Below are 26647 nucleotides of genomic sequence, written 5' to 3'. Positions count from 1 at the left end.
TTTCATTCAACTGCTTATCCCACCAAGTAATGTTATTCCTATGTGGTGGCGCTTCATTATAAACGCGCTGATAGCCTGACCTGTGGTGGCGCAGTGGGATAAAGTATTGACCTGGAACACTGAGGTTGCTGGTTCGAAACCTTGGGCTTACCTGGTCAAGGCACGTATGGGAGTAGATGCTTCCTGCTCCTCCCCCTTCTCTCTCTCCCCTCTCTCTAAAAATCAATAAAATATTAATAAATAAATAAATAAATGCGCCGATATTCACGTTGCACTTCGGTCACGGATTCGAATTTAGCAAGCCACAGAATACACTTAACTTTCCTCTGTACCGTCCACATCTCAACTGGCATGGCCGTGGTCTGCTCCGCTGTATACACAGTGTTACATCATCATCTGCGCAAGCGCACATGCTGCCACATCATTATTTGGGGCAGATTTCACATTTCTATCGTCCTTTGTTGCTTTCCTGTGACCGGTCAAAAGTGCACCATGACTTTATGGACACACTGTATATATCTATATCTATCTATCTACCTATCTAGATAGATATAGATATAGATATATAGATATATCTTTTTTTTTTTTTAGCGAGAGAGACAGAGACAGAGAGATAGACAGGAAAGAAGAGAGATGAGAAGCGTCAACTAATAGTTGTGGAACCTTAGTTGTTCATTGATTGCTTTCTCATATGTGCCTTGACTGGGGAGCTCCAGCCAAGCCAGTGACCCCTTGCTCAAGCCAGCTACCTTTGGCTTCAAGCCAGGGCCTATGGGTTCAAAAGCCAGCGGCCATGGGGTCATGTCTATGATTCCACACTCAAGCCAGTGACCCTGCACTCAAGTTGGTGAGCCCGTGCTCAAACTGGATGAGTCCATGTTCAAGCTGGTGATTTTGGGGTCTCAAAGAAGGGATTTAATTCCCCGGAGGGAAGAGTAGCAGCCCTGTGGCAGTGCTGTTTGAAAAGTCATGCCAGGGATAAAATTGCCAGATCTACCAAATGAAAATACAGAATATCCAGTTAAATTCAATTTCAGGTATTACATGGGACACACTTATACTAAAAAAATTAAAAATTAAATTAAAAATAAGGCTGATCAAGCAGTAACACAGTGCATAGAGCATTGGACTGGAACACAGAGGACCCAAGTTTGAAACCCAAGTCACCAGCTTGAGCATGGACTCTTCCGGCTTCAGTACAGGGTCACCAGCTTGAGCGCGGGGTCACCGGCTTGAGCGTGGGATCACAGACATGACCCCATGGTTGCTGGCTTGAGCCCAAAGGTCCCTGGATTGAAGCCCAAGTTCACTGGCTTGAGCACAATGTCACTGGCTTGAGGAAGGTGTCACTCACTCTACTGTAGTCCCCAGTCAAGCCACATATGAGAAAACAATCAATGAACAACTAAGGAGACAAAAGTGCCACAATGAAGAATTGCTGTTTCTCATCTTTCTGTCTCTGTCACAAAAAAAAAAAAAAAACCCAAAAAACCACCTATGAGAGGTTGCTATAGGTCATGCTTGAAAGTGGTGCAGACACTTATGCAGTTTATTGGCTGAACTCAGTCACATAGTTGTATGCAATGAAAAGGGAGCCTGGGAAATGTAGTCGAACAGCGTGCACAGGAAGACAACAGGGATTTGAGTAAGCAGTATCTGCCACACTCCTGTTGAGGTCTCTCAGTGGATCCTCAAGGGTCAAAGATGAACAGCATGCCTGCATTGCACACATGTACACTTCATTTCCAAACTGCTACAGAAAATGTGATTAAGAACAGAAGTAAAGGCCCTGGCCAGTTGGCTCAGCGGTAGAGCGTCGGCCTGGCGTGCGCGGGACCCGGGTTTTATTCCCGGCCAGGGCACATAGGGGAGACGCCCATTTGCTTCTCCACCCCCCCTCCTTCCTGTCTCTCTCTTCCCCTCCCGCAGCCGGGGCTCCATTGGAGCAGAGATGGCCCGGGCGCTGGGGATGGCTCCTTGGCCTCTGCCCCAGGCGCTAGAGTGGCTCTGGTCGCGGCAGAGTGACGCCCCGGAGGGGCAGAGCATCGCCCCCTGGTGGGCAGAGTGTTGCCCCTGGTGGGCGTGCCGGGTGGATCCCAGTCGGGTGCATGCGGGAGTCTGTCTGACTGTCTCTCCCTGTTTCCAGCTTCAGAGAAATACAAAAAAAAAAAGAACAGAAGTAAAGATGATCATTGCAGTTTTTTGGATAGCCAAAGGTGGTACCTATTAAATAGCTCTCCTTACAAGGAATAGGACAAGTCCATTCTGTTGTTCCAAATTCTAGCTGCTAGCCCATCAAGTTGGTTTTTCATCTTTCTATTATGATAAAATTTCCCACAAATCGTACCAAAACAACAAATGTTTTCCCCCAGGTTTTGCTTATGTAAACATCAGTTGCTATGACAATGGGGAGAAAAGCCAGCTCTTGATCATATGGCAGTTTACTAAGGAACAAGAAGTGACTAGCTGGTTCAGACATAAACCTAATCCCACAGGCATGACTAACAATGAAAATGAGAGACGGGGCAATTTTTATTCAAAAGAAAAAGTGAAAGTAGAGGAATAACTTGATTCTAGTGGGAGAATAGATGAGACCAAAGAATTTAAATAAGTCATTTCTTTTTGTTACATTCTTTTTTGGGAATAGGATATGGCTTTCTCCTTTTTCTTGTTATATCATAAGATTCCTAAAAGGATTTGGGCCCAAAACTCAGGCCAATTCTACTTTCCAACCTACTTTGACATTAGGATGAAGTCATGCCCTTCACCATAATGCACAGGGAATTCACAAGGCCCCTTCTCCTGTTAGTTGCCTTCTTGAGTTGCTGCCTCTGAGGTCTATATCATGAAAGACCTAAATAATAACAGGATGAGTAATTACTTTGAATAGTGTTTAGGATATATTAAGTTACTTTTATTACGATTGGCATTTTAGGTAATGGAATTCAGACTTTTTGAAAGTATGGCTAAAGCTAGAAATTAAAAAATAAAATACAAGTGAATAATCATTACTTGAATATAGCTCTCCTCTAAGTGATCCAGTCACCTCCCCCTCTGTGGAAAAGGAAAAGGGATATGGCCATGGAAAAGCACCCAAACCCTTGAGACTAGGCTTTGAAAAATATTTCATGTTTCTGCAATGGAAGGACCCTCCTAACTAAATGGGTTTTATTCTGATCGATATTAAAATTAACCTACACTCTTTGAGCAAACACAGGACCAGGAATGCAGGGTGTGTCAGGGGGAACAGCTGAGTGGTAATCAGCTAGGTTTCTATTCCCCAGCGCTCAACCCTGGTTTAACACTGATTTAACCAACATCTTTTTTTTTTTTTTTAAATAATTTCTTTTTTTTTAATTTTTTATTTATTCATTTTAGAGAGGAGAGGGAGAGAGGGAGAGAGAGGGAGAGGGAGAGGGAGAGAGAGAGAGAGGAGAGGCAGAGAGAGACGAGGGGAGGAGCTGGAAGCATCAACTCCCACATGCGCCTTGACCAGGCAAGCCCAGGGTTTCGAACCAGCAACCTCAGCATTTCCAGGTTGACACCCTATCCACTGCGCCACCACAGGTCAGGCTTAACCAACATCTAATGTCTGATCTGAGCTGGGTTCTGTGCTGGGCTTTAGAGATGTAATGATGAGCACATCAGATGTGGCTCCTGTCCTGCTGGAGCTGATTTATAGTCTGAGGAGATGAATGTAATCATCACAGAAATATGTAATTACAATCTGAGAGGAGTGCTGTTAAGGCCAATGATGTGCTTATGATGAAATTTGGGGGTTCAAGGAAGGCATCTCTGAGGAAGGGGCATTTAAACTGGAACAAGAGGTAACAGTTGTAGGAGGAAGGTTCCTAGAATGGGGAAGGGCCTGCCCATCTGCGGAGCTGAAAGGAAAGCCTGCACAGGCACAGAGAGGTAGACTGAAGAAGGTCATCACTGCCGTGGGGGCCGAGCTAGGGAACGTAGATTGTGATGAAGATGAAACCATGAGAAAGTTGGTTTTTTTTGTTTTTTTGGTTTTTTTTTTAGAAAGTGAGAATTTATTTATTACTTTTTAGATTTTATTTATTCATTTTTAGAGAGGAGAGAGAGAGGGAGAGAGAGAAACAGAGAGAGAGAAGGGGGAGGAGCTGGAAGCATCAACTCCTATATGTGCCTTGACCAGGCAAGCCCAGGGTTTCGAACCAGTGACCTCAGTATTTCCAGGTCGACGCTTTATCCACTGCGCCACCACAGGTCAGGCAGAAAGTTTTTAAAGAAAGGGAGTTCCCTGATCAAGTTAACCTCATGGGAAGATCATCCTGGTGGCTCTATAATAAATAGAGTGGGGTAAGTAAATAACCAGGAAGGTTGTTGCAATGGCCCACAGGAGAGATGGCTACTTGGGTGTGTGGTGTCTACAAATGTGCAATAGGAAATATTTTCATTTATTTATTATTTTAAAATATTTACTGATTTTAATTTTTTTTTATTTATTTTTTTATTCATTATAGAGAGGGGAGAGAGAGAGAGAGAAGGGGGGAGGAGCAGAAGCATCAACTCCCATATGTGCCTTGACCAGGCAAGCCCAGGGTTTTGAACCAGCAACCTCAGCTTTTCCAGGTTGACGCTTTATCTACTGTGCCACCACAGGTCAGGCTAAAATATTTACTGATTTTAGATAGGAAGGGTGGGGGAAAAGCAGGAAGCATCTATTCGTAGTAGTTGCTTCTTGTAGGTGCCTTGATTGGGCAAGCCCACAGTTTTGGTTTTTATTTTATTTTATTTTTTGTATTTTTCTGAAGTTGGAAACGGGGAGGTAGACAGACTCCCGCATGTGCCCGACCGGGATCTACCCGGCATGCCCACCAGGGGGCGATGCTCTGCCCATCTGGGGCGTTGCTCTGTTGCAACCAGAGCCATTCTAGCGCCTGAGGCAGAGGCCACAGAGCCATCCTCAGCACCCGGGCCAACTTTGCTCCAATGGAGCCCTGGCTTGGGGGGGGGGGGGGAGAGAGAGATAGAGAGGACGAAGAGGGGGAGGGGTGGAGAAGCAGATGGGAGCTTCTCCTGGGTGCCCTGTCCGGGAATCAAACCCGGGACTCCTGCACGTGAGGCTGATGCTCTACCACTGAGCCAACTGGCCAGGGCAAGCCCACAGTTTTGAACCAGCAACCTCAGCGTTCCAGGTCAATGATCCATCCACTGTGCCACCATAGGTCAGGATATTTATTTATTTATTTATTTGTATTTATTTATTTATTTATTTATTTATTTATTTTCTTTTTTCTGAAGCTGGAAACAGGGAGAGACAGTCAGACAGACTCCCGCATGCGCCCGACCGGGATCCACCCGGCACGCCCACCAGGGGCGACGCTCTGCCCACCAGGGGGCGATGCTCTGCCCATCCTGGGCGTCGTCATGTTGCAACCAGAGCCATTCTAGCGCCTGGGGCAGAGGCCACAGAGCCATCCCCAGCGCCCGGGCCATCTTTGCTCCAATGGAGCCTTGGCTGCGGGAGAGGAAGAGAGAGACAGAGAGGAAAGCGCGGCGGAGGGGTGGAGAAGCAAATGGGCGCTTCTCCTGTGTGCCCTGGCCGGGAATTGAACCCGGGTCCTCCGCACGCTAGGCCGATGCTCTACCGCTGAGCCAACCGGCCAGGGCTATTTGTAATTTTCTAAAGCTGGAAACGGGGAGGCAGTCAGACAGACTCCCGCATGCGCCTGACCGGGATCCACCTGGCATGCCCACCAGGGTGCGATGCTCTGCCATCTGGGGCGTTGCTCTGTTGCAACCAGAGCCATTCTAGCACCTAAGGCAGAGGCCATGGAGCCATCCTCAGTGCCCGGGCCAACTTTGCTCCAATGGAGCCTTGGCTGAGGGAGGGGAAGAGAGAGACAGAGAGGAAGGAGAGGGGGAGGGGTAGAGAAGCAGATGGGCACTTCTCCTGTGTGCCCTGGGCAGGAATCAAACCCGGGACTCCTGCATGCCAGGCCAACGCTCTACTACTGAGCCAACCGGCCAGGGCCTATTTATTTATTTTTAAAAATCTTTATTTATTGATTTTTACAGAGAGAGGAGAGATGAGTGGGAGAGTGAGAAGTATCAACTTATAGCTGCTTCACTTTAGTTGTTCACTGATTGTCGTATGTGCCTTGACAAGGCAAGCCCAGGAATTTGAACTGGCAAACTCAGCATTCTAGGTCAAACCTTTATCCACTGCACCACCACAGGCCAAGAATATTTTATTTTATATCTTTTTAGAGAGAGAAGATAGAGGAAGGAGAAGCTGGAAGAATCAATTCATAAGTAGTTGCTTCCTGTATGTGCTTTGACCAGGCAAACCCAGGATTTCAAACTGGTGACCTCAGCATTCCAGGTTGACGCTTTATCCACTGAGCCACCACAGGTTAGTTGAGCAGGGAATATTTTAAAATCTTTTTTTTTTCTTTTTTTCTTTATTCATTTTTAGAGAGGAGAGAGAAAGAGAGAGAGAGAGAAGAGGGGAAGAGCTGGAAGCATCAACTCCCATATGTGCCTTGACCAGGCAAGCCCAGGGTTTCGAACCGGCGATCTCAGCATTTCCAGGTCGACGCTTTATCCACTACGCCACCACAGGTCAGGCGAGCAGGGAATATTTTAAAGGTAGAGCTGAGAGGACTTGGTGATGAACTGGCTGTGGGAGGAGAGGGATGTCTATATATGGGCTGGCAGCTTTAACATTAAGCAGAATAATCAAAGCTAATGTTTACTAAGTGCCAGGTATAGTTGTACACCAAACAGGAACACTTAGTTAAAGGTGGCAAGAGGGAATGTAATCTGAACCACACTCCTGTCTGCATGTTTCAAGTTGTGAGCCTGGCACAGGGCTATGTACACACACAGGAAGGGGTGCCTTTTTCTACTGGTTATTCACATAAAGATGCAATCTGCTTACCAAGCTGTGTCTGGTGACTCTGGAACACTTACTTCTAGAAAGCCACCAGGGGCCCCTGTGGAGGTGAAGGATGCAGTTTTTGTCCAGTTATCGCTAGAATGAAAGATTCACAAGTGCAGTCGTTCTATTCCACAGGAGATTCCAGACTTGGAACTACTGTAACCTGATCAAAATTTTTCATCACTGAAGCACCCACACAGCCAACAAAATATGGAGTCAACACCTCCCTTGGTGATAATGGATGAAAGTGTAGTTCCTTTCTGTGGCAGTATGTATCCTTGAGTTCATGATGTTCTCTCAAAACAAATAATTACACAATGATGAGTGAGGTTAAGATTGCTATCACCCTACTGTTGTAATTTTTGTGTGTGAGAGAGAGACAGAGAGAGGGACAGATACAGACAGGAAGGGAGAGATGAAAAGCATCAATTCTTTGTTGCAGCTGCTTACTTGTTCATTGATTGCTTTCTCATCTGTGCCTTGACTAGGGGCTGCAGCAGAGCCAGTGATGCCTTGCTCAAGCCAGAGACCTTGGGCTTCAAGCTAGCGACCTCAGGGTTTTGAACCAGGGTCCTCTGGGTCCCCTGGGTCCCAGCCCAATGCTCTATCCACTGTGCCACCACCTGGTCAGGCCCACTGTTAGTAATCTCTGAACACTGTGGCAATACCAGCCAAGGCAGCCAAGACATTAGAGCCCCACCTAAAAAAGGTTCAGGGTAGAAGCCTAGGAGAGACAGGCAGCACTGAGTCAGTACAGGAACCTGTACAAATGGCAGCGACTATAGGAGGCTGAATTCCTGCTTTACACAAAATGGTATGGTAGCCCAGACATATCTAACAAGCAGTGTTATTATACCCTTATATGGTACCAATTTCATTTCCACTCTGATTTTCCCAGCATAAAGGGAAAAGGAGGAGCCTGTCTGTGACCTCACCTCAGGGTTCCTTTCTAGTTTCCTTGCTGGTACTGAGAGCCTTGGAGAAGTCCATGCACCCCACCAGTGAGAAAATGAGGCTAGAGCCCTGGCCTGTGCTGGTGCAGTGGATAGTGTCGACCTGAAGCGCCAGGGTTGCCAGTTCAAAGCCCTGGACTTGTCCACTCAAGGCATATATAACAAGCAATCAATTAACTAAAGTGAAGCAAGTATGAGTTGACACTTTTTGCTTCCCATACCTCTTTGTAAAATTAATAATCTTTAGGCCCTGGCCGGTTGGCTCAGTGGTAGAGCCTTGGCCTGGCGTGCAAGGGGTCCCGGGTTCGATTCCCGGCCAGGGCACACAGGAGAAGCGCCCATCTGCTTCTCCACCCCTCCCCCCCTCCTTCCTCTCTGTCTCTCTCTTCCCCTCCCGCAGCCAAGGCTCCATTGGAGCAAAGATGGCCCACGTGCTGGGGATGGCTCCTTGGCCTCTGCCCCAGGCGCTAGAGTGGCTCTGGTCGCAACAGAGCGACTCCCCGGAGGGGCAGAGCCGTCGCCCCCTGGTGGGCGTACCGGGTGGATCCCCGGTCGGGCGCATGCGGGAGTCTGTCTTGACTGTCTCTCCCCGTTTCCAGCTTCGGAAAAATACAAAAAAAAAAAAAAAATTAATAATCTTTATTTATTTTATTTTATTTTATTTTTTTTACAGAAAGAAGCCTGACCAGGCGGTGGCACAGTGGATAGAGCATCAAACTGGGTCGTGGAGGACCCAGGTTCAAAACCCCGAGGTCGCCAGCTTGAGCATGGGATCATCTGGTTTGAGCAAGGCTTACCAGCTTGAGCCCAAGGTCGCTGGCTCGAGCAGGGGGTCACTTGGTCTGCTGTAGCCCCGCGGTCAAGGCACATATGAGAAATCAATGAACAACTAAGTAACTGCAACAAAGTGTTGATGCTTCTCATCTCTCTCCCTTCCTGTTTTTGTCTATCTGTCCCTCTCTCTGTCACAAAAAAAAAAAAGAAAAAGAAAAAAAAAAGAAAATGAGGCTAGAAACTCCATGAAGGTCTAAAGGGAACAGAGGGAGACTTTGAACCAGTCAACCTCTACAAGTCTAATCACTCCCTCCCACTCCCAGAAAGCTAAAATAGCTAAAATGTCCATAATTTCCCTCATTTGAAGTGAGAAGACAGTAAGTTCTGCCTAAGCCAGTTTACCTTTGAACATTTATTCAGTAATATTTGAGTGCCCACTTTGCTAGAATTCAACACAGGTCTAAAATCTAAACAAAACAGGCCAACCACAGAAATATTGGAGGCATCCCCTTGACCAAAGCAAGCCAAGCAGCTCATTTACTTCTGCATTCCTAGAGGATCCTCAAAGACTGCTGGTTGTGTTGTTTAATTTTTACTGACTGATTTTAGAGAGGCAGGGTGAGATGGAGACAGAAACACAGATCTGTTCCTGTATGTGCCCTGACGGAGGATTCCTGTATGTGCCCTGCAACTTCTGCATATCAAGATTATGCTCTAATTCAGTGGTCCCCAACCCCCGGGCCGCGGACCGGTACCAGTCCGTGGGCCATTTGGTACTGGTCCACAGAGAAAGAATAAATAACTTACATTATTTTCGTTTTATTTATATTTAAGTCTGAACGATGTTTTATTTTATTTTTTATGGTATAGCCTTTTCTTTTTAAAATATTTTATTTATTGATTTTTTAGAAAGAGGGGGGAGAGAGAGCGAGAGAGAGAGAGAGAGAGAGAGAAAAGGGGGAGCAGCAGAAAGCATCAACTCCCATATGTGCCTTGACCAGGCAAGCCCAGGGTTTCGAACCGGCAACCTCAGTGTTCCAGGTCGATGCTTTATCCACTGCACCACCACAGGTCAGGCCTGATGTTTTATTTTTTTAAAATGACCAGATTCCCTCTGTTACATCTAAGACTCACTCTTGACGTTTGTCTCGTAAGTTTGACAGTTATATTTTAAAATACCGTATTTTTTACGCCAGTCCCGTAATTTTATTTTGTGCATTTATCCATCCCACCCTAAAGGCCAGTCTGTGAAGGTATTTTCTGACATTAAATCGGTCTGTGGCCCCAAAAAGGTTGGGGACCTCTGCTCTAATGAACCAAGCTATTGACCAGGGCAAGACTGCTATTTTTGAACCTCATTTTTTTTTGTATTTTTCCTAAGTGAAAAGCAGGGGTGGGTGGGGGAGGGGGAGAGGCTGGCAGACAGACTTCGCATGCGCCTGACCAGGATCCACCGAGCATGCCCACCAGGGGGCGAAGCTCAGCCCCTCTGGGGCTTGGCTCTGCTGCAATGAGCCATTCTAGCGCCTCAGGCAGAGGCCACGGAGCCATCCTTAAGCGCCCAGGCCAACCTTGCTCCAATGGAGCCTTGGCTGCGAGAGGGGAAGAGATAGAGGAAGGAGAGGGGGAAGGGTGGAGAAGCAGACAGGCACTTGTGTGTGCCCTAGCTTGTAATCAAACCTGGGACTTCCACACACCAGGCCGACACGCTACTGCTGGGCCAACCAACCAGGGCCTGAACCTCACTTTTATTATATTTTTTTGAGAGAGATGAGAAGCATCAACTCATAGCTGTGTCACTTTAGTTATTCACTGATTGCTTTTCCTCCATGCCTTTACGGGTGGGGGGGGGGGGCAAGCCAGTGACCCCTTGCTCAAACCAGCTACTTGGGGTTTTGAACCTAGGACTTCAGTGTCCCGTGTCCCGAGTCAATGCTCTATACATTGGTTGAACTTCACTTTTATTTTTTAGTGAGAGAAAGAGACAGGGAGATGAGAAGCATCAACCTGTAGTTATGGCACTTTAGAGCCATGTGTCGGTTAATTGCTCCTCATATGTGCCTTGACTGGGGGATCCAGACAAGCCAGTGACCCCTTGCTCAGGCCAGCAACCTTGGCCTTCAGCGACCTTGGGTTTCAAGCCAGTGACCATGGGGTCATGTTGATGAGCCCATGCTCAAGCCTGCAGTCCCACACTCAAGCTGGCTACCTCACAGTTTCAAACCTGGGACCTCAGCATCTTGGGCTGACACTCAACCCATTGTACCCACAGGTCAGGCTGAACTTCACTTCTTGATGACTCGTTCTTCTTTGCCCACCTTATTTCCCCATTTTTCTTTAGGATATGTGTAGCAGCAGAGCAACAAACTCTTACCCTCCTCCTACCAAACTTAGAACTATTTTCACATTTTCTTGGAGGAGGCTCTTCTCTCTTCATATCTGCAAAAGGAACAGACCTTAATCTGAAGATCAGGGTTACAAAAGATAAGAGCTGTTATGAGCACTCCAGGCTTTCTAAAGGAACCCAACACTCAACATTTTTCTCTTTTCTTTAAGAGAGACAGACAGAGACAGCTAGGGAGATGAGAAGCATCAAGTCATCGTAGGGGAACTAGTTTTTTACTGACTGCTTTCTCATATGTGCCTTCACTGGAGGGCTGCAGCAGAGCGAGTACCCCTTGCTCAAGCCAGCGACCTTGGGGCTCAAGCCAGAGACCATGGGATCATGTCTATGATCCACACTCAAGCTAGTGACTCCGCACTAAAACCGGTGAGCCCAACCAAGCTCAAGCTGGCGACCTTGGGGTTTTGAACCTGGGTCCTGAGTGTCCCAGGCCAATGCCCCATTCACTGTGCCACCACCTGGTCAGGCACATCTTTTTTAAATACAAGATTTTGGCAGGGTTTTTTTGAGAAAAAATTCAAACTTTTTCTTTTTTTTTTTTTTTTTGCATTTTTCCAAAGTTGGAAACGGGGAGGCAGTCAGACAGACTCCTGCATGCACCCGACCGGGATCCACCCGGCACACCCACCAGAGGGCGATGCTCTGCCCATCCGGGGCGTTGCTCTGTTGTGACCAGAGCCATTCTAGTGCCTGAGGCAGAGGCCATGGAGCCATCCCCAGCGCCCGGGCCATCTTCTGCTCCAATGGAGCCTTGGCTGCGGGAGGGAAGAGAGAGACAGAAAGGAGAGGGGGAGGGGTGGAGGCAGATGGGTGCTCCCTCTGTGTGCCCTGGCCGGGAATCGAACCCAGGACTTCCGCACGCCAGGCAACGCTCTACCACTGAGCCAACCGGCCAGGGCCCAAACATTCTTAAATCACATTGCAGTTAGACTTATGTATGCCAAAGGTGACTCCCTTTGGAGTAGGTTCCTTTATTTAACTGCGTTGCCACGGTCTACAGCAGTAACTAGGTGCTTTGGATCCAAGGTAGTACATGGTATAAGTACTCGCACAGACTGTCCTTTTCTTTCTTTAAAAAGAAAAATATTTATTTAATGGATTTTAGAGAGAGGTAGGGAGAGACAGACAGGAATATATATTCCTGTATGTGCCCTGATCAGGGATCAAACCAGCAACCTCTGCACTTTGAAACAATGCTCTAACCAACCAAACTATACAGCCAGGGCTTTTTTTTTTTTTTTTTTTTTTTCATTTTTCTGAAGCTGGAAATGGGGAGACAGTCAGACAGACTCCCGCATGCGCCCCACCGGGATCCACCCGGCACGCCCACCATGGGGCGACGCTCTGCCCACCAGGGGGCGATGCTCTGCCCATCCTGGGCGTCGCCATATTGCGACCAGAGCCACTCTAGCGCCTGGGGCAGAGGCCACAGAGCCATCCCCAGCGCCCGGGCCACCTTTGCTCCCATGGAGCCTTGGCTGCGGGAGGGGAAGAGAGAGACAGAGAGGAAAGTGCGGCGGAGGGGTGGAGAAGCAAATGGGCGCTTCTCCTGTGTGCCCTGGCTGGGAATCGAACCCGGGTCCTCCGCACGCTAGGCCGACGCTCTACCGCTGAGCCAACTGGCCAGGGCCCAGCTAGGGCTTTTTAAAAATAGATTTTATTTATTGATTGTTTTTAAAGGGTGGGGGAGAGAACGGGAAAGAGGGAGAAAGGGTTGCAGAAGGAGCAGGCAGCATCACCTCGTTGCTTCTTGTATGTGCCTTAATCAGGGAAGCCCAGGGTTTTGAACCAGAGACCTCAGCATTCCAGGTTGATGCTTTATCCACTGAGCCACCACAGGTAGGCTGTCCTTTTCCTTTTATTTTAATTTTTATTTTTTTAGTGGGAGAGAAAGAGACAGAAGGGAGAGACATGAGAAGCATCAACTTGTAGTTGCAGCACTTTTGTTGGTCATTGATTGCTTCTCATATGTGCCTTGACCGGGTGGTTCCAGCCAAGCCAGTGAACCGTTGCTCAAACCAGCCACCATGGGCTTCAAGCCAGAGACCTTTGGGCTCAGCCAGCAACCACAGGATCATGTTGACAACCCCATGCTCAAGATAGAGAGTGTGTGCTCAATCCAGCGACCTTGGGGTTTCGAACCTGGGACCTTAGAGTCCCAGGACAATGCTCTATCGACTGTGCCACCACCAGTGAGGCTGTCCGTTTCATTTTAAAACTTCAGCACCCATACAACACAAAACTATAGAGTATTATATCAATTTCAGGTATATATTTATATATTCACACACTATGTATGTGTCTGTAATTATCTACCCTGAAAATGTGCTAGTTAAAAAAGATATCTGAATACCTAAAGTAACATTCTAAAAACCTATTGGACAACATTCAAACTTCTTTTACTTTACAAAGCAAAGCCCCCTACTACATCCTTATTTTCTTTATATACACATATACCCATTTCTGGACAAGTTTGATGTTTTCTGTCCACATCATTCCAGATTTCCAACCACTATGTAGTCATTCCTCTTACATTCCCCTCAAATCAGTATTTCATGACTTCTCAATACCCTTTAAAACCACCAATGATCAATTCCCAGCTTTAATGAGTATCGACGGAGTGTGTATAGTTGTTTCTTATTATATGATTGTTTGTAGGCTAAGTACACATACCTCTTATTCCCTAAGCATAAAAGATTTAGCTCTTTTGTGAAAAATAACCAAAGATTACTTTCTTCAAAAGATCACCAAGCCAAACATTTGGCCATATTTTTATTTACTACATATACTATAAACATATACAATACATGCTACAAAAAAACATTTTTTTTCAAAATTTAACTGTCAAGAAAGTGTATAGTGTTATAATACAATGGCACATGTTCATATTTTATTTCAAATTGGTTTGCTTATCACTCATTTCAAACCATTAATAGTGAAATGTTACTTAAGGATAATTAAAAATTATCTATTTGCATTATTAACAATAAACAATTCCAACAAATTAATAAGAATTAACCATGTCAAATATTAGTATCCAAAAATTGGGCCTTTGCAGAAATGATTATATAAAATATAGCAGCCAATTTCAGTTTACTTTGTTCTGTGACAATGTACATACGCATTTGAGTAGGATTCTAGCATTTGTTTTTAGAAGATACTTTAAGAAGTCCTTTTTGATTTCTTAAGGTCCAACAACTACCACATCCAGCCAAATCCAAACCAACAGTTCATATAATGGCTTCCAACACCCCTCATTGAGAAATTTTTATGATTTGGGTAGAGTTGTATGTCCCACTGATATAAAATGAAGAGAGACATTACAAGCTAATATAATGTCAAAGGCAAAAGAAAATACAAATATTCAGATAAGTTGTGACAAGGTTTTTCTACAAATATTTTAGATGTCATACTTTCAGGAAAATAAGATTTAATGTGTATTTGAATTTTACAGTATCTATGCTCTATAACTGAAAATTTGAGTAGTCAGATGGAATTAAATCTAGTATTGCAAATTTGTTCATTCAACATTGAGCACCCACTCTGTGCATAGCACTGTGCTAACATTTAAAAAGTCGAGTATTAATGTCATTACCAAGCATTACCTTAGTGTGAGGTAAAAATAGATTAAATTAGCATCAACTCATTAATTTACTTGTGGTTATGTATGTAATCCTGCCAGCTAGCTTCCCTGTGCCATGTAATGAGCCTTTGCATGTCTCTCACTCACTCACACAAACATCTGCACACCAACTGTGCCAGGCATTGTGCTAATCACTAGGATACCATGATTTGGTGTACATCAAAGAATGCAAATTAATCATTACCTATGCAAAAGACTTAGAAAGATACATTTCTTTTCTAAAATGAAGCCCTAAGCAAAATAAAAGGGTGTTTCTATTGGTCATACCACACCATAGAGCAGTTAGTGCCTTTCCAGACTAGAAACTAGCTGTGAAAGTTTCATATTGTAATCTATAAAGCCTACATCATTTTTGGTCTCAGAAGTCTATTCTTTGGAGCACCTGACCCCATATAAACCATTCCATACTTAAAAAGGATTTGTGAACTAAACTTGACCATAAAGGAAAAGAGCCAAAAATGAAGGCAGTTTTTAAGGTAATGTACTTCAAGCACTATTCTGGCCATGTGAAATGAATAATACTTAAGTAATTCATGATTAGTTCAAACATTTTCAAAGTGCTAACCCTATTCCCAAACTCATTTAATTTTAATTGAACTTGAACTATACAAGTTGCACATAAAGCAAAGGGCAGAATTTGGCCCCACAACCTTCTATGGAATACTCTAAGTGATTGGTCCTTCCACTCCAAGTAGAAGCTAAGGATTCCAAAGAACCCCCTAATAGGATACTGGCACTCAGGAGAAATGTTCCTGCTGAACCCATTAGCCAGGAGTCTGTTTAGCTGTGGTAGCAGTGTGAACCTACTAAGACCCCTTGAGGGAAGGCAGAGAGCTGAGAGTTTGGCTGTCCACTCAGTGAATCCAATACTGGCTTAAAGCTATGCACTGAATAAAGTGCTCTACACATCCTGCTTGTCATCTGGAATGAAAATAAACACTTCTCTTGAGAACTAAACTATCTGTGGAAAAGGATGACAAGGGCTCAAAGAATCCCAAGAAAAAGTATGAAGCATTGACTAGAAAGGAAGACAAATGCTTCTAGTAGTGTCCTAAGAAATCTCAGGATTTGAACCGTCAGAATGAGTCATACAATGGTCATGTTCTATGAATTAAAAAGCAGTCCCACTGGGTACTATTCACATGGTACATGATTACTTTATAGGGGTGAAAGGTAACAGTCTATTGCCATTTGGTAGCATGATTTCCGAATGAAAACAAAGTCGTTGGATAAATCAGGGTAAGCAGTGTGCAACAATTCTCTCCAGTCCATCGGTTTTCCACAGGTTGACTTGCACTGCCTGAGAGAAAGGAGGCAAGATACCTATCCTCCTGATGCATCAGGCATGGTGACTACCGCCTAAAATTGAATTCCAAAGTTAACACACAAGCCCTACAGTTTTGTACCCTGAACGTGGTAAATGGGACTAGGGATGTAGTAGTTCAGTCTTAAAATGATCACAGGTAACAGGATGCTTATATAAACTAGACTGTTTTGACATCTGTAAGAAAATTGTATAGATGGCAAATGAAAAGAAAAAAAAAGATTGTTCCCATCTGTCAGCAAAACTGTTTGTTGAGCTATACTCAGCTGAAGTCCTCATCAGGATTCTGTTGATCCAGCAGACGGACATGTGTGAATGGGAAGTGACCTCGTTTGCCATTACACTCCCCTTCCCACTGACCACTGACATTAATCTTCGTAACCTTTACCAGCTCACCGACCTGCAGGAGGAGAATAAGGAGAGCACTTTATTTCCAGTTATGAATGAAAGCTAAAAAACTCCATTCTCTGATTAGGCATACCCTGCCCACATGATTGCTCTAGGACTGACATTACAGACACAGCTATTTGCTGCCTCCCAAGCCCCAGCCACCAGACTCATTATTTGTAGTTAATGCAGGCACAAAGAAGTGATTTTAGCAGTGCAGAAAGAAACACAAAATACAGAAAATAGAAAGGATCCTAGAAAATGATACTTTTGGAAATCGCAAATGTCTTTTGATCAGCAAGCCCACCTAGAGTGAACTAATTATTCCTTTTCTTTGTACCCACTACATTTAGCTTCTTGCCTGCCCCACAGGCTCTGGCCTAGGGAAAGAAGCCTGTGTACTACCCCACCCCCACCCCAATACAGCAGGAGCACAATCACTCAGCCCACTCTAGTACACATATTCTGGCCTGTTACTACTCGTAGAGCAGAAGACAATCACCGAAAACATACTTTAGTTGGTCCCAGAAAATGAAGTCTTCACATCTTCGTAAGGCAAGGCTGTCCCCATTTGGGCAGATACAGGTCAAAATTCAAAATTCCCTTGCTGCCTGCAAAGCCCCTACCTTCTTTAGCAACCTCTACTTTGCAAGTTACCGCCCATCAGCCCCTCACCCCCACTCCACCATGTACCAACAACAGACTGTTGCTCCCTCAATGCCACTTGGTACCTTTTCACTAATATACATTATGTTTTTGCTTCTGTCATAAAAGAGCTTCTTGGTGCAACATCAAATATAAAGTTTTGACAATCAAGAATTGTCTGAATACCGCCTCACCAGGTGGTGGCACAGTGGATAGAACGCCGGACTGAAATGCGGAGAACCCAGGTTCGAGACTCCGAGGTCACCAGCTTGAGCGCGGGCTTACCTGGTTTGAGCAAAGCTCACCAGCTTGGACCCAAGGTTGCTGGCTTGAGCAAGGGGTTACTTGGTCTGCTGAAGGCCCGCAGTCAAGGCACATATGAGAAAGCAATCAATGAACAACTAAGGTGTCGCAATAAAAAACTGATGATTGATGCTTTTCATCTCTCTCTGTTCCTGTCTGTCTGGTCTGTCCCTATCTATCCCTCTCCCTGACTCTCTGTCTTTGTAAAAAAAAAAAAAAAAAAGAATTGTCTGAATACCTCTATTTTGCTATAAAACTAAGACAAGGTCAACAGAAAAAAATAAAAATGAACAAAAGCCCTGGCTGGTTAGTTCAGCTAGTTAGAGGTTGTCCTGATATAGCAAGGTTGCAGTTCTGATCCCCAGTCTGGGCACATACACGAACAGATTGACATCCTGTCTCTTTCTCTGGCTTCCCCTCTCTCTAAAATCAATAAATTAAAAAATAAATATAAAGCCTGACCTGTGGTGGCACAATGGATGGATAAAGCATCGACCTGGAATGCTGAAGTTGCCAGTTCAAAACCCCGGCTTGCCTGGTCAAGGCACATATGAGAAGCAAATACTACTATGAGTTGATGCTTCCTGCTACCCTACCCCTGCCTTTCTCTATCCTCTAAAATCAATAAATAAAATCTTAAACTAAATAAATAAATAAATATAAGTGGAACAACAAATCAATGTTTCTCTTTCTCTGTTTTTTTTTTTATAATTTTTTTTTATTTTATTCATTTTTAGAGAGGAGAGAGAGAGAGACAGAGAGAGAGAAGGGGGGAGGAGCTGGAAGCATCAACTCCCATATGTGCCTTGACCAGGCAAGCCCAGGGTTTTGAACCGGCGACCTCAGCATTTCCAGGTTGACGCTTTATCCACTGCGCCACCACAGGTCAGGCTCTCTTTCTCTGTAAAGTAACTTAAAAAAATAAAAATGAACAAAGAAGATAAAAAAAAATTTTTTTTTAATAAAAAAAGTTCAGCCCGATGAATGGGTTGTTTAATATCTTGTTTAATATTTAAAAATAATGCAAAATATATCACTGGACTAAAGAACTTATAACTATCATTTTTATTTTTTTATATATTGATTTTAGAGAGAGGAAGGGGAGAGAAAGAGAAAGACAGGAACATTGATCTGTTTCTGTATGTGCTCTGATCCAAGATTGAACGGTGAACCTCTGAGTTTTGGAACAATGTTTTAACCAACCGAGCTATCCAGCTAGGGCATTTAGAATTATCTTTTAATGATCAACATCTGAGTCTGAGTATACAAGTGGTTTCTTTTATTAATAACCAGGAATTAGCCTGACCAGGCGGTCGCGCAGTGGATAGTGTCAGACTGGGATGCAGAGGACCCAGGGTTCAAGACCTCGAGGTCGCCAGTTTGAGCACGGGCTCATCTGGTTTGAGCAAAAGCCCACCAGCTTGAACCCAAGGTTGCTGGCTCCAGCAAGGGGTTTCTCGGTCTGCTGAAGGCCCGCGATGAAGGCACATATGAGAAAGCAATCAATGAACAACTAAGGTGTTGCAACATGCAATGGAAAACTAATGATTGATGCTTCTCATCACTCTCCGTTCCTGTCTGTCTGTCCCTGTCTATCCCTCTCTCTGACTCACTCCCTGTCTCTGTAGAAAATAAATAAGTGAAATTAAAAAATAAAAATAAAAATAACCAGGAATTAGCCTGACTAGGTGGTGGTGCAGTGGATAGAGTGTCGGACTGGGATGCTGAGGACCCAGGTTTGAGACCCCCAGGTCGCCAGCTTGAGCATGGGCTCATCTGGTTTGATCCAAGGTTGCAGGCTCCAGCAAGGGGTTACTCGGTCTGCTGAAGGCCCCTGGTCAAGGCACATATGAGAAAGCAATCAATGAACAACTAAGATGTCACAATGTACAATAAAAAACTAATAATTGATGCTTCTCATCTCTTTGTTCCTCTCTGTCCCTGTCTATCCCTCTCTCTCTCTCTCTCTCTCTCTGTGTCTCTGTAAAAAAAAAAAATTAAAAAAAAAAAATAACTAGGAATTACTTTTTTTTATTACGTGAGAGGTAGGAGGCAGAGATACAGACTCCCGCATGTGCCCCAACTGGGATCCACCCGGCAAGCCCCCTAATGAGTGATGTTCTGCCCATCTGGTCTGCTGCTCTTTTGCTTGACAATCACGCTATCTTAGCACCTGAGGTGGGAGGCCATGGAGCCATCCTTAGCCATCAGTAACCAGGATTTATTAAGCTCTTCCTGTATGTACCCTGACCAGGGATTGAACCCACAGCCTTGTCATTTCAGGACAATGCTCTAACCAACTGAGCTAACTAGCCAGGGCCTATAGAGGGGTTTTTTCTTCATTTATATTTTAGAGAGAGGGGGAGGGGGGGTGAGAGAGAGGCAGAAAGAGAGAGAGAAAGAGGTAAGGAGCAGGAAGCATCACCTTCCAAATGTACCTTGACCAGGCATACCTAGGTTTTCAAACCAGCAACCTCTATGTTCCAGGTGAACACTTTACCCACTGCACCACCACAGGTGAGGCTGCAAAGGGTATTTTATATAAATTAACAATATTATTATTATTTTTAAGTGAGAGGAGGGGAGGTAGAGAGACAGACTTCTGCATGTGCCCTAAATGGGATCCACTTGGCAACCCTGTTTGGGGCCTATGCTTGAATTAACCAAGCTATCCTCAGCGCCTGGGGCTAACACTCAAACCAATTGAGCCACTGGCTGCAAGGAGGGAAGAGATAAAGAAGAAGGGAGAGAAAAGCAGGTGGTCACTTTTTTTTTAAATTAATTGATTGATTTTGTGACAGAGACAGAGAGACAGACAGGAAGGGAGAGAAATGAGAAACATCAATTCTTCATTGCAGCACCTTAGTTGTTCGTTGATTGCTTTCTCATATGTGCCTTGACCGCGGGCCTTCAGCAGACCAAGTAACCCTTTGCTTGAGCCAGCAACCTTGGTTCCAAGCTGGTGAGCTTTTGCTCAAACCTGATGAGCCCGTGCTCAAGCTGGCGACCTCGGGGTCTCGAAAGGGAGGTGGTCACTTCTCATGTGTGCCCTGACCTCTCATAAGATGCTGAGAAAGGCCTGTGGTGGCGCAGTGGATAAAGCGTTAACCTGGAAATGCTGAGGTCACGGGTTCGAAACCCTGGGCTTGCCCGGTCAAGGCACATATGGGAGTTGATGGTTCCTGCTCCTCCCCCTTCTCTCTCTCTCTCTCTCCTGCTGTCTCTCTAAAATGAATTAAAAAAAAAAAAAAGATGCTGAGAAAAAGAAATGGAAACCAGAAAATGTCAAAGAAACAAGGAATAAGATAAAAAAGTGAGAAAAAGCAAGAGCTCAGTCTGCCGATATTGTAAAGATTAAGGCTGATGGTGTAAGGAAAGAAAGGACTGAGACTGACACTGCATGCCCTCCTGGTAAACAGATCTGATCCCCTATCAGCTGCCAACTCCTGGGTTCTGTTTACTCCCAGCAATCTTCCAAATCAAAGTCCCTGACATCTGAACAGGCCAACTATGACAAGTCAAGATTTTCAAACAGTCTTTGGGGAGAAGAAGACCAGGATATCAAGTGAAAATTTCCTTGATAGTAAAATCAATCTGAAAGATTTCTTCCTTTATCCCCAATTCTAATGTTCAAACTTAATCTTACTTGTTCCCATCTTTAAAACTCTTGCAGTGTTGTAAGAAGCTATGCACAGCATCAGCTCCTTAACATTTGACTATTAATGAATTTTCCTAACATCTAACATGTCAGCTACCCTTGACTCCCCACCCTTCACATACCCACACACATGTAAGTTACTAAAATCAGTGCTCCTGTGCTGCTAGCCCCTTGCTATATATTAAAGTCAATTATTTTTTATTTTTAAAGATTTTATTTATTAATTTTAGAGAAGGGAGAAGGAGACAGAGAGAGAGAGAAGGTGGGGAAATGCAGGAAGCATCAATTCCCATATATGCCTTGACCAGGCAAGCCCAGGGTTTCAAACCGGTGACCTCAGTGTTCCAGATAAGACGCTTTATCCACTGCGCCACTACAGGTCAGGCAATTAAAGTCAATTTTATCAACTGCAGCACTTTTTCCCCCCATTTATTTTTAAGTTAAGTAAGAGGAGGGGAGGCAGAGAGACAGACTCCCACATGTTCCTGGACTGGGATCCACCCAGCAAGTCCACTAAGGGCAATGTTCTGCCCATCTGGGCCTTGCTCCAGTGCTCGGCAACAGAGCTATTTTTAGCGCCTGCAGGGAGGCCATCCTCAGCACCAGGGGCCAATTCTGTCAACCCATCAAGCCATGGCTGCAGTAAGGGAAGAGAGAAAGGGAGAGAAAAAGAGAAAGGGGAAAAGGGGTGCAGAAGATGGGCGCTTCTGTGTGCGCTGACCAGGAATTGAACCTGGGACATCCACACACTGAGCCAATGTTCTACCACTGAGCAAACCAGCCAGGACCATTTCTCCAGTTTTTAATATCTATTTGTACTAGCTCTCAAAACACTCATGTCATACTAAATGCTATACTGGTGGCTGGACTCAGAACAATATAAATCCCCCACTTAAGAAAACATTTAAGGGGATGTATATGCTTATGTCAAAAATCTGCCCTGGCCGTTTGGCTCAGTGGTAGAGCGTCGGCCTGGAGTGCAGAAGTCCCAGGTTCGATTCGCGGCCAGAGTACACAGGAGAAGCACCCATCTGCTTCTCCAACCCTCCCCCTCTCCTTCCTCTCTGTCTCTCTCTTCCCCTCCTGCAGCCAAGGCTCCAATAGGAGCAAAGTTGGCCCGGGTGCTGAGGATGGCTCTGTGGCCTCTGCCTCAGGCGCTAGAAGGGCTCTGGTTGCAACAGAGCGACGCCCCAGATGGGTAGAGCACTGCCCCCTGGTGGGCGTGCCAGGTGGATCCTGGTCGGGCGCATGCAGGAGTCTGTCTGACTTGCCTTCCCATTTCCAACTTCAGAAAAATACAAAAAAAAAAATCTAAATGGCCACTCATATCAAGTTCCCCTCCAGATGGGGATAATGAAGCCAATTTTCTTTTAAGAAGCTGTTTGATGACACCCTAACAGGTGTCATATCTGAATCCATCACTTTACTGATATTAAAAACACATGCAAGGGCCTGACCAGGCTGTGGTGGAGAGGATAGAATGTCAACCAGGTTCAAAACCACAAGGTCAGCCTGACCAGGTGGTGGTGCAGTGGATAGAGTGTCAGACTGGGATGCTGAGGCCCCAGGTTCGAGACCTCGAGGTTGCCAGCTTGAGTGCAGGCTCATCTGGTTTGAGCAAAAAGCTCACTGGCTTGGACCCAAGGTCTCTGGCTCAAGCAAGGGGTTACTCGGTGTGCATATAAACTGTGAGGTGTATACTTATATTCAGTACATTTTACCAAATGACTTCAAATCTAAATAAAAGGTGCTCTAGAGAGCAAGCGGCACCGGCATCATGTGACTGCCTGGAGTCAGTGCCAGGAGCGAGAGGGGAGCCGGGAGCAGAGCCTCGACAGTGTAAGACCTGCCAGGACGGCAGGGATGGGGGGGGGGGGGTGGCTGACGCCCCATGTGCATGGACTGATTTCCCGGACTACGACCGAAGTAGGCCCTGGCTCCTTTGTTAGAAGGACTTACGGATTTTGGACAATGTGAAATACCCTGATGGGGGTGGGAGGTGGCTTTGCTGGAAGCACACCCCTGCCCCGGGAAGTTTTTCCCATGGCTAGAAAGAAGGCTGAGGACATTTTGCGCTTTTGGCAAAGTGCTCAGATATTGGTGAAATGTACCTTGTAATTGTTGAAATTGTATGATTTGCCATGTTGTTGTAATTTGTGTAATGTGCCTAATTTCCTTGCACAGGGATGCCAGTGATGTAAATTGTGGGTAGTAAAGTGAGCATAGGGGTGGATTGTTGGGCAGATAAAATATATTATGCTCACTTTGTTAAAGATGGCACTGCCCACATGGAAGCCTGTCGCCCAGGTGATATTAATGTGTGTTGGGGGCGGGCTGTGGGCAGGCAGGATCCTTGTAGCCTAGGGCTTGGTTTTAGGACTAAGCCTTTTTGATGTGGGGTGGTGCAATCCCATCATGTCTCTGATAAGTGACTTTGTGTTAAAGACCTCCCTATTTTGTATATTGGATTAAAGATTTTGATTTCTACACTATAAAATGGGGGCAGAACGGGAGCTTGCTCTCTTGGTTCCTGAGATTAGCATTAGAGAGCAGAGCAGAGAAAGGCCATGTGGAGGAGGCCAGGAGAGGCAGCCAAGATGGTGGAATGCTGAAGGAAAAGCCAGTTTGTGCAGAGAAAAGGAGATGGGGAACAGAGGTGAATAAGTGGTGAGCTAGAGACCTTTGATTCTAGGAAACTCGGATAAGTCAGTAGCTTTGTGAGCACTGAATGAGTGGGTTTTGGAGCCCAGTGTGTGTTTTTACTTGCCCGCCGGGTGCAAGCTAGGATTAAAGGTGATGGCCCACCAAAAAAACCAAACAAACAAACAAACAAAAAAAAAAGGTGCTCTAGCCAGATAGCTCATTTAGAGCATGGTCCCAAAGCGCAGAGGTTGTTGGTTCGATCCCCAGTCAGAAAACATACAAGAGCAGGTAGATGCTGTCTCTTTCCGTCTTTCCCTTCCACTCTAAGGACAATACAATACACATTTAAAAAAATATATTTAAATAAAAAGTGTCAAGAAAAGGATTTTGATTTTGTTTTGTGACAGAGACAGAGAAAGACAGAAAGAGGGATAGACAGACAGGAAGGGAGAGATGAGAAGCATCAATTCTTCTTTGCAGCACCTTAGTTGTTCACTGATTGCTTCCTCATATGTGCCTTGACCAGGGAGCTATAGCAGAGCAAGTGACCCCTTGCTCAAGCCAGTGACCTTGGACTCAAGCTGGTGAGCCTTGTTCAAATCAGATGAGCCCGTGCTCAAGCTGGTAACCTCGGGGTTTAGAACCTGGGTCCTTCGCATCCCCGTCTGATGCTCTATCCACAAGTGCCAACGCCTGGTAAGGCAAGGATGTTTGTTATATAGTTTATCCAGTTTTTTTAGGTTCCTCATGATACATCCTTAAGCCCCACACTCTACTTGATACGAAAATCTAGGTATTAACATCTCTCTTTTCTCTGAATATTATCTTTATTTATAAGAATTCAAAGTGCCATCACAAATCATATCCCACAGAGCTCTAAGTAAAAGGCAGATTGAACTATGGACCAGTCTAGCCCCTTGCTGTCAGTATCACAGAACCAACCAGCTCTCCACAAGCAGGGCAAGACCTGCTGATCTGACCCTCAGACCTTTCTTCCTTCAGAGTTCAAAAGGAGAAATAGTAGGGGTTCCTCTATATATATATTGTGACAGAGACAGAGAGAGGGACAGACAGACAGGAAGGGAGAGAGATAAGAAGCATCAATTCTTCATTGTGGCACCTTAATTGTTCATTGATTGCTTTCTCATATATGCCTTGACCAGAGGGCTCCAGCAGACCGACTGACCCCTTGCTCAAGCCAGTGACCTTTGGGTTCAAGCCAGCGACCATTGGGGTCATGTCCATGATACTCACGCTCAAGCCAGTGACCCTGAGCTCAAGCTGGTGAGCCTGCGCTCAAACTGACAACCTCGGGGGTTCAAATCTGGGCCCTCCATGTCCCAGTCCAACTCTCTATCCACTGTGCCACCACCTGGTCAGACAGTATATATATATTTTTAATTTTTATTGATTTCAGAGAGACTGAAGGAGAGAAAGCTGAAGGGAAAGAGAAGCATTCATTTGTTATTCCACTTAGTTATGCATTCATTGCTCATTTTCCATGTGTACTCTGACCAGGTATCAAACCTGCTACATTGGGCATTTCAGGACAACACTCTAGCCAATTGAGCAACTGGCCAGGGCCAAGGCAGTATACTGGGGGTGGGGGGTTATGTGCAAATTAGACCTTTGGACATTAGAGCCATCTGATTTTGCCCTACAGAGGCTGGCTCAGAAAAATCACCATATTCTGGAATCCAAAATCTTTTTAGGCTCTTGGCAGAGAAGCCCAAACATCAAGGGGTGAAAGAAAATCTATGCCATTACTGAAACCATTCTTTTTTTTTTTTTTTTAGCGAGGGAGAGAGAGGGGGTGGGGGACAGACAGGCAAAAAGGGAGAGAGATGAGAAGCATCAAGTCTTTGTTGCAGCACCTTAGCTGTTCATTGATTGCTTTCTCATATGTTCCTTAACTGGGGGGCTCCAGCTGAGCCAGTGACTCCTTGCTCAAGCCAGCAACCTTGATCTAAAGCCAGTGTCCTTTGGGCTCAATCCAGCAACCATCGGTTAATGTCTATGATCTAACACTCAACGCAGCGACCCACGCTTAAGCTGGTGAGCTCACGCTCAAGCCGGATGAGCCCGTGTTCATGCTGGCAACCTTGGGGTTTCGAACCCAGGTCCTGAGTGTCCCAGGCCAATGTTCTATCTACTGCACCACCACCTGGTCAGGCCCATTCTGAGCTTTAAATGGATAAAAAAAAAACACAGCCTGACCTGTGGTGGTGCACTGGATAAAGCATCGACCTAGAATGCTGAGGTTGCCTTTTCGAAACCCAGGGCTTGCTCAGTCAAGGCACACACGAGAAACAACTACAATGAGTTGATGCTTCCCGCTTCTTTACTTCTCCTTTCTCTCTGTCTCTTCTCTAAAAGTCAATAAAGTCTTAAAAAAAAAAGAATAAAAAAATAACAAAGTTGTTAGCACTCAACTGGGCTAATTAACCTGCTCAAAGTGGCTTTGAAGTACAAATATGTCGAGGAAGACTTTATTAAAATTATATAACCCGCCCTGGCCGGTTGGCTCAGTGGTAGAGCGTCGGCCTGGCGTGCGGAAGTCCCGGGTTTGATTTCCTGCTAGGGCACACAGGAGAAGCGCCCATCTGCTTCTCCACCCCTCCCCCTCTCCTTCTTCTCTGTCTCTCTCTAACCCTCCCACAGCTGAGGCTCCGTAGGAGCAAAGGATGGCCCGGGCGCTGGGGATGGCTCCGTGGCCTCTGTCCCACGCACTAGAGTGGCTCTGGTTGTGGCAGAGCGGACGCTCCCCCGCCATGGGCAGAGCATCGCCCCCTGGTGGGCGTGCTGGGTGGATCCCGGTCGGGCGCATGCGGGAGTCTGTCTGACTGCCTCCCCATTTCCAGCTTCAGAAAAATACAAAAAATAAAATAAAATAAATTAAATAACCCTTTGTACCCTGTGGGGGTCTTCCTCCTGAAATAGTCAAACAACATGGAGACTTCTGGGGTCAAGTAGACAATCCTCAAAGGCAACATGACT

The 26647-nt window shown here is 45.5% G+C and overlaps 1 protein-coding gene and 1 non-coding gene across 3 annotated transcripts in view; both read right to left on the bottom strand.

Moving 5' to 3' along the window:
* Positions 1-5054: 5054 nt before the first annotated feature.
* On the bottom strand, positions 5055-5130 carry TRNAV-CAC (transfer RNA valine (anticodon CAC)). The gene has a single exon. It is a non-coding gene; the product is annotated as a tRNA-Val (tRNA).
* An 8674-nt stretch (positions 5131-13804) lies between these two features.
* CRK (CRK proto-oncogene, adaptor protein) overlaps positions 13805-26647 on the bottom strand; it is a 49562-nt gene continuing 36719 nt past the window's right edge. Inside the window, exon 3 of one of the 2 annotated variants that reach the window (XM_066363555.1) lies at positions 13805-16414. In XM_066363555.1, coding sequence (XP_066219652.1) covers positions 16277-16414 — 138 coding nt within the window. In that variant the 3' untranslated portion in view covers positions 13805-16276. The remainder of the gene's footprint in view (positions 16415-26647) is intronic. The other variant, XM_066363556.1, reaches the window with a different exon arrangement.

The sequence above is a fragment of the Saccopteryx leptura genome, chromosome 2 (assembly GCF_036850995.1).
Source record: "Saccopteryx leptura isolate mSacLep1 chromosome 2, mSacLep1_pri_phased_curated, whole genome shotgun sequence".
NCBI lineage: Eukaryota > Metazoa > Chordata > Mammalia > Chiroptera > Emballonuridae > Saccopteryx > Saccopteryx leptura.
This window is presented reverse-complemented; position numbering and strand designations above follow the sequence as displayed.